Below are 12,828 nucleotides of genomic sequence, written 5' to 3' on the forward strand. Positions count from 1 at the left end.
GAGTCCAAAGTCTCCGGTCATTATCTCTTATTAGCTATTAAATAACAATTACAAGTAATAGCACTCTTAATCTATATAGCCTTTTAGGCTTTGTAGTGGGCAGAGAGATGCTCTAATGGGCATCTATTAAATAAAAATTTGTAGAGTGGGCCGACCATATTACATAGAGTTGTATGCTAGTGCCCAGTGCATGTGGAGAACATCATAAGAACGTAGTTTTATAGATTTTGATTTATAGATCTTAGGTTTCCCTTTCTAAAGCAGATTATCGATGTCATTTGCCGTTTAAACTATGTATTTATGTCTCATCAAAGGGTGCATATCCTTTACCAAAGGACAAAGCAAATTGATAATTGTACACTTTAAAAGATTCAAAGACAGAGGAAACAAAAGACGCTACCCCAAAAGGACAAGAATGAGAGATTTAAAATAAGAGCCAAAGAGGCCCTTACAATACCTTTCTAAAAAAAATTTAAAATAAACTTCAAAACCTAAGTGTTTTAAATGGATGGATTAACCAATCATAATTTGAACCCGCTAAGAACAGAATAGGGGCATTAATTTTTTTCCTACTCTTGTTCATTGTTTAAAAATAAATAATACAATAAAATATAACAAATGAAGCTTCAATTACCAACACCATATGTCAATCAAAATTTCGAACACCACCACCCCAGCCTAATACGCTACTTCTCGAAGTTCTGATTTCTGAAGTTTATTACAGTAAAAATGATGACAACATATAGAATTAAATCCTGACAGAGATCAAGTGGAAGAGACGGATGAAACATGGCAACATAGATTAAAACACAAATACAACATAAACACAATCCTTCCATTCAAAATATCGTCCCTGCTAGAGGAGATGAAACACCAAACAAAACCATAGCATTTACTGAGTTGAAAAATTGATCTTACTTGCTCAGTATTAAGATCATCTGATCTGGGAAGGAGAACAGAGCAAACCCGATGCATCTGATCCAACGACAGCAAGATTACAAACAGTACAAAGCTGTCCTTCCTGTGCTGGCACAAAATGAGAGCTGCAGTACGGGCATGAAGCATTCTTCTGTCCACGATATATGGGCACATATGTTGCGCCACAGACAACAAATGGGTTCCTGAAGTCATAGTTCAACTGGGAGGCATCTTTCATGTTCCTCTCTGCTGCCTGCAAGACTTGCCTAGCAGTTTTTGCTTGGTTATCTTTGGGGTTGGTTTCCAACAGTCGCCTGGCAAAATTAGCTGCCGTGATAAGATTACCAGCTTTGTAGCAAACAGTCATAGCATTCATCAGCGCCAGTCTCAAGTGAATTATTTGCAAACTACAGTGGGTGAAGTAGGCTGCCAGCTCTTGTTGGCGAACAGGATCACCCTGGCTTTCCTTCCTCTTGAGTTCCAACTGCAAACCCAGAACATATTCCTTTACAATGATAATTAATTCTTTTACTTCATCGACCTCTCTCCTTGAATCAACTACAATAAGAGGAATAGTATGTAGAATACTGAGAAAAAGACGTAAAGCCTCTTGGAATTTCCCATTAGTTGTCGCCCTATAAGCATCTTTAAGCTTCTCATCCAGCTGAGATAGTTTAAACACAAGTACAGGGGGACCTTTGACATTGGGGCTAGCTGCTTCACTCCATCCCCTCTGAATCGCAACAGAAATCACAGGAGCTGACGAGAAGGCCCTTAGATGAGAATGACTACCCATGTGTAACTCAAGGAATAATGATCTTAAAGGAGCGAAATTCTGTATACCCAGCTGCCGGCTCAATAACCGCATTGCAGTATCAAAATTACCGGCAGCTGCATGTTCAGCCGCAAGGGATGACTTTTGGACCCAAATTTGACTAACAGGCACACCAGGAGTTGGGGCAACAAAAATTGAACGGGCATTGTTGGCAGTTTTTGGGGTTTCAGCCTCAGGTGGAAGGTCAAGATCTTCAAGATCCCATCCTCCCTCTTCGTTCTCCTCATGTACCTCCCCGTCTTCCATAACCAAACTGACACCATTGCCATTCTGCAAGGTTTCCTCGTCAACAATGTCCAAATGCTCTCCCCAATCAGCATCTTCAGCCTCCTCAAACTCTTCCTCTGCATTCTTGACAACATTATCAAGACCACCCTCAAACATTCCCTTCATAACCCTCAGCAAGGGCCAGTCTCCACCACAAATGAGTGGGCTTGGAGGCACCAAAAGAGATGGTGATTTACCAGCTGGTACAGAAGGAACATTGTCACCTAGTTCAGCTGCCAAACGTTCTGCAGTTTCATGGAGCCCATGAACTGCAGCTGTAACATAAGCAAGGGGCAAGTGGCCAGCATTCTCCAAGATCTTAACCCGCTCATTGATATCACCCAAATATAAAGCATTGTGAAACTGACCCATTATATCATTTTTCACTTCAGCAATTTTTAGCATTTTAGATAACTTATCCGAATTTCCAGTAATAAGATACAAGAATGATAACCTCTCAAAGTTCTTTGTCCTCTGGTATGCATATTCTACAATGGCTGCATTACCCTGACGAAGGGCCTCCACACCCAACCGGTACCAGTGATCCTTCTCATCTATTTCCTTAGCAGACGCAACAGCAATCTGGATGTTACCACTCTCAAGTGCCAAATTGAAACGGGTCCTCTCATCTTTGACGAAATGAAGAGCAACCTCTGGGAAGCCTTTCTGCTGGAGATACGCTATCACAGCCTGTCCACAGAGGTCAGAACTCCTAATCATGCTCATAACCTGGTCATATCTTTTCTTCAGAAGTGACAACTTGAAAACATATTCAGTTGAATCAATAATAATGTCTCGGTTCTTTCCTTCTCGATCCAAACAGTAAATAGTGTTTTTGTTCACTTTTGTTATATACAATGGAACATCAAGAGTCTTAATAATCCCATTGTCCCCATTCGGAAGGCAGTACTTGATGTGGTTCAGCGTAGTGTATATGAAGATACCATTATCATCCCAAGCCCCACTCTTAACACGAATTGTCTCATGTACAGTACATTGATGAACAAGCTTCTTATTCGCTATCACAATAGAATGTTTGCTTAGGAGAGCAACAGATTCCATGTCGTTTGACCAAACAATATACCTTACAAATGGAGTTTGAAGCTCCCCGAGAATAAGCCTCTGCTGAAGGTCAAAAATAACTACTTTATCCTCTGCCCTACCGAGCAAGTTTCCGGTTCCAGCATAAAATATTGCATCAATGACAATGGGAATGGCACTCTTTTTTACAACCTCGTTTTTAAGGTTCTTAACAAGGATTTGGTTGGTGCTCTTATCAAGCACTGCAAACCTATTTCGAGCAACAAAAACTGCTGATCCTCCACTTCCCCTTTTCGCTTCCTGCATACTCTCACCTCGGCCAGCGCTATCTTTTGGTATGATATAAAGTTCATATGAACCCGCATCCACGTCTGAACAGATTAATACTGCATTTTCAGTAGGACTATAAGAAAGTGTCTTCGCTCCTTGGTTCAAGGAAGATGAACCAGGCCTTCGAATAGGAATTATTTGAGTGTCTTTCTGAGTTGAGAACTCATACATCCGCAGAAAACGATCTTTGACATAGTACATTGAATCACCACTCACAGAAAAAGCAGGACGTTCCCTCTCCAACTTAAAGACAATCATGCCACTATCATGACCCGCAGCCAAAAGGTTCATCTCAGGATGTGATGCAAGAATCCAGAATCTGTCATGCTCCCTGCGAAATGTCTGAAGACCAGTCCTCTTGGTGGCATCCCACACACGAATACTCCTATCCTCTGAATTGGATACAATGATATCTTGCCTTGTGTGAAACAGAACACATGATACATTATTCATGTGCCCTCTTAGAGTGTCCACTTCCCAAGCTTTTGTATCTGAAACCAATAAATTTGGAGGTAACCATTAGCTAGTTCATCTTGACACTGTCAAGAGCTTTTTTTAGAGAAATATATCCTTTTCTTAAGAGTAATGCTAAACACACCAAATTTGCACACAATTTAAAATGATGTCGTTTCACTTAAAAATATTAGTGACTAAACGTAATTACTGATTACACATCATTATGCGTCATATTTGTGCGTCTAACATTATTCATATTTGTGCATCTAACATTATTCTTTTTTAATATATAACATTAAAAAATATATTTATTCAAGAAAACAAAAGACAAATAGCAGTGTTCATATCATAAAGAATGATGTTCAATGAGTTTTTTCAAATAATGGAAATCGCTCTTGGTTTATTATTACTTCATTGTCCAAATAAATCAATAAAAGGAAAAAGTTTGAAACAAGACATAGTTACTTCTTGTCCTTTAATTTGACACTTAAGACAAGTGCATTTCCAACTTTGTTCAAATCAATCTTGAGATAAAATTTTTTTTGATAAATTAGACTTCCTGCCCAACAACTCGAACCTAAGACAATGTGGGAGCAAATGACATGCCTAATCGTTTGAGCTATCCCTCTTGGATTTGTGATATATATTTGAAGTATGATAACTGTATCAATAACTAATAAAAAAATAGAATATATAAACTATAATATACCATTCATTCTCCAAAGTTTCACTTGACGATCATCTGCTCCAGAGACAATCAGTGGTAGTGTTGGATGGAATGAGGCCCAATTAACACCCCGATCATGACCTTCTAACACATATTTGACAACAGAATCAACCCCCCCAAATAAATCTGAATTCATTTGACCCAACCGTAAGATGTCATCAACAGGTGCAGATGTTCCTGACTTCTTCTTAAGAGAACTGATGTCCCAAACACGAACAGTCTGATCCAAGGATGCTGAGACAACGAGGTCCTCCTTTGGATGAAATGAGGCACACATGACATAATGATTGTGCCCGGTAAGCACAGAAATGCAAGTACGTGATTGCCAATTCCAAATTCTGATAGTCTGGTCATCACTAGCACTAACAATCCAAGGATGTTCATGATGGAACTGAACAGTACGGATGTAATCTAGGTGACCTAGAAGAGTAAACAAACACCTATGCAACTTGTAGTTCCACACCTTGATCTTGTAATCATCCCCTGTCAAAACATAAAACAAAATCAAAAGATAACTTACACTAGGGCCCTCCTCCAGAAATCTCCAAACACTAACTTCACCACTTACTATATTCTAAAAGGCAATTTAATAGCAGTAGATCAAAAGAATATCTGCATTATATATATATAAATATATATATATATTTTGCAATATCGGGAGAAATTAACAGCACAAGAGCATATATTAGTTCTCGTCAATTACAGTAAATCAGCATTCTCATAATTCATAATAGGCAAGAAACAGAACAAACAATAATAACATTTTCTCTGCGTTGCAGAATTCTACCCCCGGAGACAAACAGTGGCTGCGACTTATGGAAATGAACGCCACGAACCGGCCCATCGTGCTCGTCGAATCGATCAATGAGAGTCCCCATCCTGTAATCCCAGAGCTGGATCACACCACTGTGGAGACTGGCCAAGATCCATGGCCTCTTACTATGAAAACTCAGCCCCTTCACTCTATTACTCTTGGTCTCGAATTTCGTCAACATCGCTCCCGCTCAATTTTCAAACCCTAACATATTCAAATCCAAAGCCAGCCAAATCAACAAAAGGATTTTCTCAAGGTGAACCATTCAAATAAACTATCCAAACGAGATTAAACGCATTTTGGCCTCCATGAATGTAAGAATTACCGATCGAAGCCAAAACTTAACTTTTCTTCAATTTGAGCCAAACTCTTAAGGAATGAGTTTGTGACTCCATTAAATCCAGTGGAACATATTCAAGGAATAAGAGAGAGAGAGAGAGAGAGAGGAATCGTACCTTAGATCTGAGAATGAGAAGTGTGGATCAATAAGATTCGGGCATTGCCAGCCAGGGATCAGAGGGGGGAGGGAGAGCAGAAAAGTTGGCGGAGCGCCTAGATCAGAATCAGAATACAAATTGTAGAAATAAAATAAGAAAAAAGAAAGGGAAGAAAGATGGGTTGGTTCGTGCGTGGTGAGTGGTCTGGTAGATCTGCTTCCTCGGTAGGAGTAGCAGTAAGAAGTTTCTATGCACTGCTTGCTTCCTCGACTCCCTTCGGATTATGGATTGGGTTAGACCTCGTGATTTTTTTTTTGGATGAGAAAGATTTCATTTCATGTTTTACTTTTATTGATTTATATATTTAAAAAAAATAGGTTGATGTTTTATTTTTCATTTTTTCAAGCAATGAAATTTATTCATTGAGAAAATACCATAATATGATACAATCTATAAATTTAAACAGCTAGAAAAAAAAATAGAAAATTATTTAGCTAAACAAGTTTATTATCTACCCAAAAGATTATGAAATGTTAATACATAAACAACATTATTAGTTGTACGACGACAAAAGAAAAAATACATTAAAAAATAATAAACTAAAAGCTAAATTTTGTCATTGTGATAAAATGAAACACAATAAAATAGCAAATTTATTTGTTGTAAATGTTGTGTTCAAACAAAGAGATTCACCAATTTCCAGAAAACACACAATGTTGAAATCGGTCAATACAAGAAGATTGTTCTTCTTCTCAGTGTTGTCTCGAGTTAGAAACGAATATTAGTTTTGTTTCTGCATTCTTGACCCTTTGGAGTCTCTCGTCTCCGTTGAAATCGTCGATCACCAAAACAAAGTCAAATATATTTTAAAAAAACAACCTGTTATAAATGTTTTATTTTTCATTTTAATAGCACACTTATAATACAAGTTTAAAATTATTTTGCAAACTCCATATTTTTTAATTTGTAATGAGTATCAAGTTATTTTAGGTAAATTTATGCATTCATATTAATTAATAGACATTATAACAATTAGATTGACATTTATTAATTGAAAAATAAATGAAAAGAAGAAAAAGTCATGACCGAAAAAGAAAAAGAAATAAGAAGAAACTATGGCAGAAAAATAAAAAGAAAGAAGAAGATTTCGAAAATGCAAGGTGCGACACGATGCCACACCTTGTCGTAAGCTCCAACGCAATCTAGCTCCTGCAATGCATCTCTTTCGATCAAGCCCAAAGTATGAACTTTTTTTCCCGATCTAGTTTTGAATATTTGGATTCTTTTTTTAATAAACAAATATGTTTACTATACTCTTTTTCATTGTATTTTTTTTAGGATTTTTGCTTGTTTATGGCTATTGCGTTAGAATGATGTTGATTGTTTGATTGTGTTTATTTAAGATTTTTTCATATTTTTAGGGTTTTGTATATTTTTGCATATTATATTTGTTTGGTGATTAATAAACTTTTTTTAATATTTACGTTTATTTGGGTTTTATTTTTGCTAAATTTATATGTTTAAATATCATTTTTTTTATTTTGCTCATTCAATTTTAGTATAATATTTAAGAAAAAATATCATTATGGTTAGGGTTGTACATCAGTCGATTTAGTTGGGTTATATAGCATATTTTATCCAACTCAATATGAAAATTGAGTTGCAAACATATAACCCATACCTACTCAAATAAGGGGAAAAAATAATCCATCCAACGGTTTGGTCGGGTTAACTTGTCAAAACTAATTTTTTTTCTAGATTTAGTGAAAGTGTCAAATTTATCTTTTTGGAAATTTAGAAACAATATTTTCAATTCATTGTTTAAATTATGACACAAAACTCAATTTTATTTATATGCTTGGATAATTTTGTAAAAGAAACATTTATCCTTAAATTTAATAATAATAATAGTAATATTATAGTCTAAGTCCAACTCTACAACATTCACAACCAAAGTTCAAATGTAAAATAGTCCAACCATTAAAGATTAAAAATATCACACAACTTGTCCAAGTTCAAATACAAAATACAATAGTCCAACCATTAAACATGATACAACTAGTCCAAGTTTAAATACAAAACAGTCCAACCATTAAACATTACACAACTAAGTCCAAGTTCAATATAAAAGAGTTCAACCATTAAACATTACACAATCAAGTCATAAGTCCAAATACAAATATGAAATTCATAATAACAAACCAATCCAATCATCTTATGATTCCATCAAAGGGGTCAGACAGAACTAGGAGTAGTAGTAGTCTCAATTCATGTGCTTGTAATACAATATTCATCTAGTATAAAAGTAAAATTAAAATATATTGGAAACAAATAGTTATAAAATTAAGATAAGAAAAATAACTAAGCTGTAATGCCCTAGTTACTCCAAGATCGTTAATGTGAACTTTGAACCGTGCTTAACTCGCTAATCGAGTTCTTTGGTTATAAACATGCATCTAGGTGTCATTAATATATTAATGTGGAAAACCAATCAAAAGGAAATGATATATGTTATTTAAAAACATAAAACTGTTAATGGGCCCATAAAAACGTTTACAAATTATTTACAATCCAAAATGGTCATTACAGTTTAAAATTTACAACCCGTCGACCTAAGCGGCAAAAATAGGGTAAACCCCCTAGTTCCTCTCAGAAACTCCTTGGCCGTGGTGGTCAAGCGACTGCATATGTACACATCATCACCTAAGCTCTCCACTCAAGGCTGGGTGAGCTTTTCTTTCCCTTTACCTGCACCACATAGCACCCATGAGCCAAAGCCTAGCAAGAAAACTTAATACTGTATATAAATATTATCAAATGATTATCATTATAATCATACAAAGCTTATAGCCCTGAACAAATGAGTGAATATTACTTAGTGGTTACGTTAACCATGAAGGAGCATATAACTCTAATCAGATGAGTGATTTAACACTTGAGGTTTTGGTAAACCATAATGAGTAACTGACGAGCAAGTCACTACGAGACTCAGCACCCATAGCCATGTGACAATTCAGTCACTTGGACCTTCTGGTCCTGGCTCCAATCAAATGAGTGACTGATGGGTAAGTCACTCGGGCTCAACACCCATAGCCATGTGACTAAACAGTCACTGGGGCTCTCTGGCCCTGGCTTTAAGTGACTAGTCTTAGGCTAGACAAGCGCTTTTAGTTTTCATCGAACTTGAGGTCGGTCTGGCATTAATGCTCATTTGAGTCATTCAATGCAGATGCCGATTAGATCTAATCTTTATCTGCTTGCGTTAAACATGCTAAGACCGTTCTTGACTTATGAGTCAATACCATGTGACCAGTGCTCAGTACTACTGCCAAACTTGACTAATGAGTCACAGCTTCACAGTTAATACTGACACCATTGCCAATTCTGACTATTTAGTCAGTTCCATGCACAAGTGAGCAAGATTTGCTAAGCATTCGATATGCAATCAATGTCCACATTTAAACATTCAACATGCCTCAAGAATAACCATGCATGTCACATATGGGGTGCAGTTTTCTTACCTCTGGTTCGAGCGAGAAATAATAATATAACGAACCTTGAGAATGATCGACTTTTTGATTTCTTAGCGATTACCTAGCCATAACCAATTATAACCTCCATTAATGAAAATCAACAATGAAAGGGTCTTAACCTAGACCTCACTCCCGGGACCCCGAATTGTACCCAAACGGTGAGTAGATTCAATCCTAACCCTTAAGGATTGAAATCCCGAGCCAAAAACCCTTAAAAATGGCCAAAACAGACAGAAACCCTCCTGAGTAGCGCTGTAGCATCCCCTTGTGGGTGCTATAGCGCTACACACAGCCAGAATCTCCCTGAAAACTTTCTCCCTTTGACTCCACCATTTCCAACCTGAACCAAAAGCTTCCAAACCTCATTTTAAGTCCCAAATGAACCCAAAAACCATCTACACATGTCCTAGGCATCACAACCCAAGTAACCCTAGCCAAAACTCCCATCAATTCCCTTCAACCAATCTAGAAAACCAAGATGAAAACCAAACCAAAAACAGAGCAAAGCTAGAGTTTTAATGATTAGAAACTTACCTCAAGCTCAGATTAGGATCCTCTTCAATAGTGGAACACAATCCTAAGCCCTCGAGATCCACTTCCCTAGCTTGAATCCTCAAGAACAGCTCAAAAATTGAAAAGAAAAAGGAGAAGAAAAGAGGTACGGGAGAGATGTTTTTGGTACTCTATTTTACTAACCTTCCACAGCCTTCAATGGCTTATGTCAATCTTAAGGTGAAATGACCTTTTTTCCCCTAGGTCATTTAAAGTTTTCTAAAGGCTCCCAAGGATAAAATCGTCCTTTCCCGCCTATTTCGTTAATCATAATTAACACCCTCAAATTCTCATTATTCTCAAAATTCTCAAATACCAATAATTCATATCCCGTTACCCTTTAACTTCCGGCAACGCTCTAATCACCAAATTACCTTGAGACTCACCTCGAACTTAATCTCGTTATGACCAAACCGCTAACTTGCATTCAAAGATCGTCTCATGCCGAATGGCTCGAACAAATCCACATTATGATGTGGCCTTAACAATAGCTCATTAACATGCATGAAAATACATAATTACGCCTCAATGGGCCAAATTACCAAAATGCCCCTATGATGAAATGTGGACCCACATGCATGCATTTAACATCATATTATAATATAATTCACATAAACATGCACGTAATCATTTAATGACATAATAAATCAATTATGGCCCTCCCGGTCTATTAATCCAACCATTAAACCGCATTAGGGATTTTAGGGCATTACATAAGCAAATTATAAATATAATATACCTGACTCAACTTGCTTAGATGTATTCAAATCCTCAATTTTGTTCATGTATTATCTCAACACAATAAGGGCATCATGATCACAAGTCAACCAATTCTTCGAGCAAATTAAAGCTTCAACCATATTTGGAGACAAAGAGCTTCTAAATGGATCAGGTATTCGTCCTCTAGTAGAAAAGGTTGATTAAGAAGTGACTGTAGACATTTGAAATGCCAAAACATCTCTTGCAATGTGTGAGACAATATGATATTTGCTACCGTTCCTTTTCTACCAATCTAGAATGTCAAAATCCACATTCTCAACAAACTTTTCCTTTCTATCAGCATGATAATCATCCAAATCATTATTGGCTACTTCACTCGAAACAAACTTTAGTTTGACAAGAAATGATTTGCTACTTGAACTTTGACTTGCATTGGCAGTGTCATTTTCACTTGGTTGTTCATCTTTAAAGAAATTAGGAAGCACAACAATTTTCTTATAAAATGCATACAATCTCGTCATCAAATTCTCAACTTTTGTTATCATTTTTTCAGGTTTAATTGGGTCATAGAGATACCTGAAACCATTATGAACCACATCTAATATGAATCTTGGATCCAAAATAGAGGCAATATACTGCAACAAGTTCATCTTTTCAACATTGCCTCAATACTTGTCAAACTTCAATTGCATGCTCATTACCATTTTGCTTATCAACTCATTTGTATTAATCTTTATTTCTCTAAGCTGAACTTGAATTTGAAGAATCTCTTCGAAGAAAAGATTTGATGTGACATACAACGATCCACTAAACTTCAAAGTAAGTTCATAAAAAGCTTTGAGAAACTTTACAAATACTTCAACATTACTCCAATCAAGAGTGTATGGTGGGCCATCTACTTTTTCCCCATTGACTCATTCTTCTTCAAAATACTTGGTATAGTTTACATCCCCTTCCATATACCTAAAACCTTTCTTGAACTTTCAAGAAATTTCCAGCATCGTGTAAGTGGAATTCCACCTTGTCACCACATCCAAACATAATAGAGTCTTTAATTCAACATTTATATCTTTATAACCTTCTTTAAACCGCTTCAGCCTAGCTAGAGAATGTCTCACATATCTTACTCATTCCTTATGCTAGAAATGGCATATGACATTTGTTTTAAACTATCACTGACAACCAAGTTCAAAATTTGGGCACATCGGCACATATGAAACATCTCTCCACCCAAAACTAAAGTGTTTTGCTTTTTTGACAAATATTTCTTCACCTTTCTCAAAGCTACATCATTGGAGGAGACATTATCAACAATGATAGAGGAAAGTTGAGTAATCCCCCAATGATTGACTCGATTGATAAGTTCTTTTGCCACCATATCACTTTTGTGGCTGGGAACTTTAATGAAACTAATAGTCCTTTTCTGAAATTTTCACTTATCATCAATCCAATGAGCATTCCAGCAGATATAACTAATATTTTGTATGGAAGTCTAGCAATCAATAGTTAATGACAAGTTATGATTGAGAAACGCCTTTCTCAAATTTTTCTTTTGATCCAAAAACAACTAGCAGATGTCTCGAGCAATTGTAACTCTTGAAGTGAACTCGAAATTTGGAAAGAAATGAGAAACAAGTAAGCGAAACCTTTTTCCTTCAATTTTTCTAAAATGAAGCTCATCAATAATAAAGTACTTGCCAATCAATTCTCTCACTGTAGCCTGACTAATCTTTATTGTGTTAGTCCTACTTGAGTTGACTTCAGAATCAACCGTCTTCTTAGTGAAATCAATTATAATCGTTTGTTTCTTATTCTGTTCTATCCAATCTCTAAATGGACACTTCTTACACTTTCTTTCAACGTGACTCCACAAGGTACTAGTCCCATAATTCTTACTATCGGCTGCATAAGCTGCTTTACAATAATTGCACTCTACTCTCTCTTCTACTCATTCTACACCTTTTACAACTATTTTTTTTCTTAACCATGATAAAATGCTCCCAGATAGATTATGTCTTTTTCTCTATTCTCTTCCTTTTCTGTGGACGTTCAATCTCAGCAAGCCCATCTTCATTTTCTACATATTTAATCCATCCCTCCCCCATAGCATTCGCGTTTTCATCTTCAGTTTTCATATGTAATTATCTGCAAAACAATATATCATACTCATTCTTATCTAAATGTATAAGATAATCATA

At 36.3% G+C, this 12,828-nt stretch overlaps 1 protein-coding gene across 1 annotated transcript; it reads right to left on the minus strand.

Annotated features, from left to right (window-relative positions):
• Positions 1-612: 612 nt before the first annotated feature.
• Positions 613-6,151, minus strand: LOC133804341 (coatomer subunit alpha-1-like). The gene is made up of 4 exons (XM_062242508.1): positions 5,844-6,151; positions 5,362-5,592; positions 4,557-5,057; positions 613-3,882 (listed from the first exon to the last, which is right to left on the minus strand). The coding sequence occupies exons 2-4, from the start codon at positions 5,567-5,569 to the stop codon at positions 935-937; spliced, it is 3,657 nt and encodes a 1,218-aa protein (XP_062098492.1). The 5' UTR covers positions 5,570-5,592; positions 5,844-6,151; the 3' UTR covers positions 613-934.
• Between the last annotated feature and the right edge of the window lie 6,677 nt (positions 6,152-12,828).

Source organism: Humulus lupulus, chromosome X (assembly GCF_963169125.1).
Source record: "Humulus lupulus chromosome X, drHumLupu1.1, whole genome shotgun sequence".
NCBI classification, from domain to species: domain Eukaryota; kingdom Viridiplantae; phylum Streptophyta; class Magnoliopsida; order Rosales; family Cannabaceae; genus Humulus; species Humulus lupulus.

Bases quoted from the DNA above. Each gene is read 5' to 3' on its own strand.
- LOC133804341 (XM_062242508.1), bottom strand. From the start codon at position 5,569: ATGTTGACGAAATTCGAGACCAAGAGTAATAGAGTGAAGGGGCTGAGT. The intron at 5,058-5,361 runs GTAGAATTCTGC...ATGTTTTGACAG, and splicing joins GCCACTGTTTGTCTCCGGGG to GGGATGATTACAAGATCAAG. The intron at 3,883-4,556 runs GTATATTATAGT...TATTGGTTTCAG, and splicing joins GAAACTTTGGAGAATGAATG to ATACAAAAGCTTGGGAAGTG.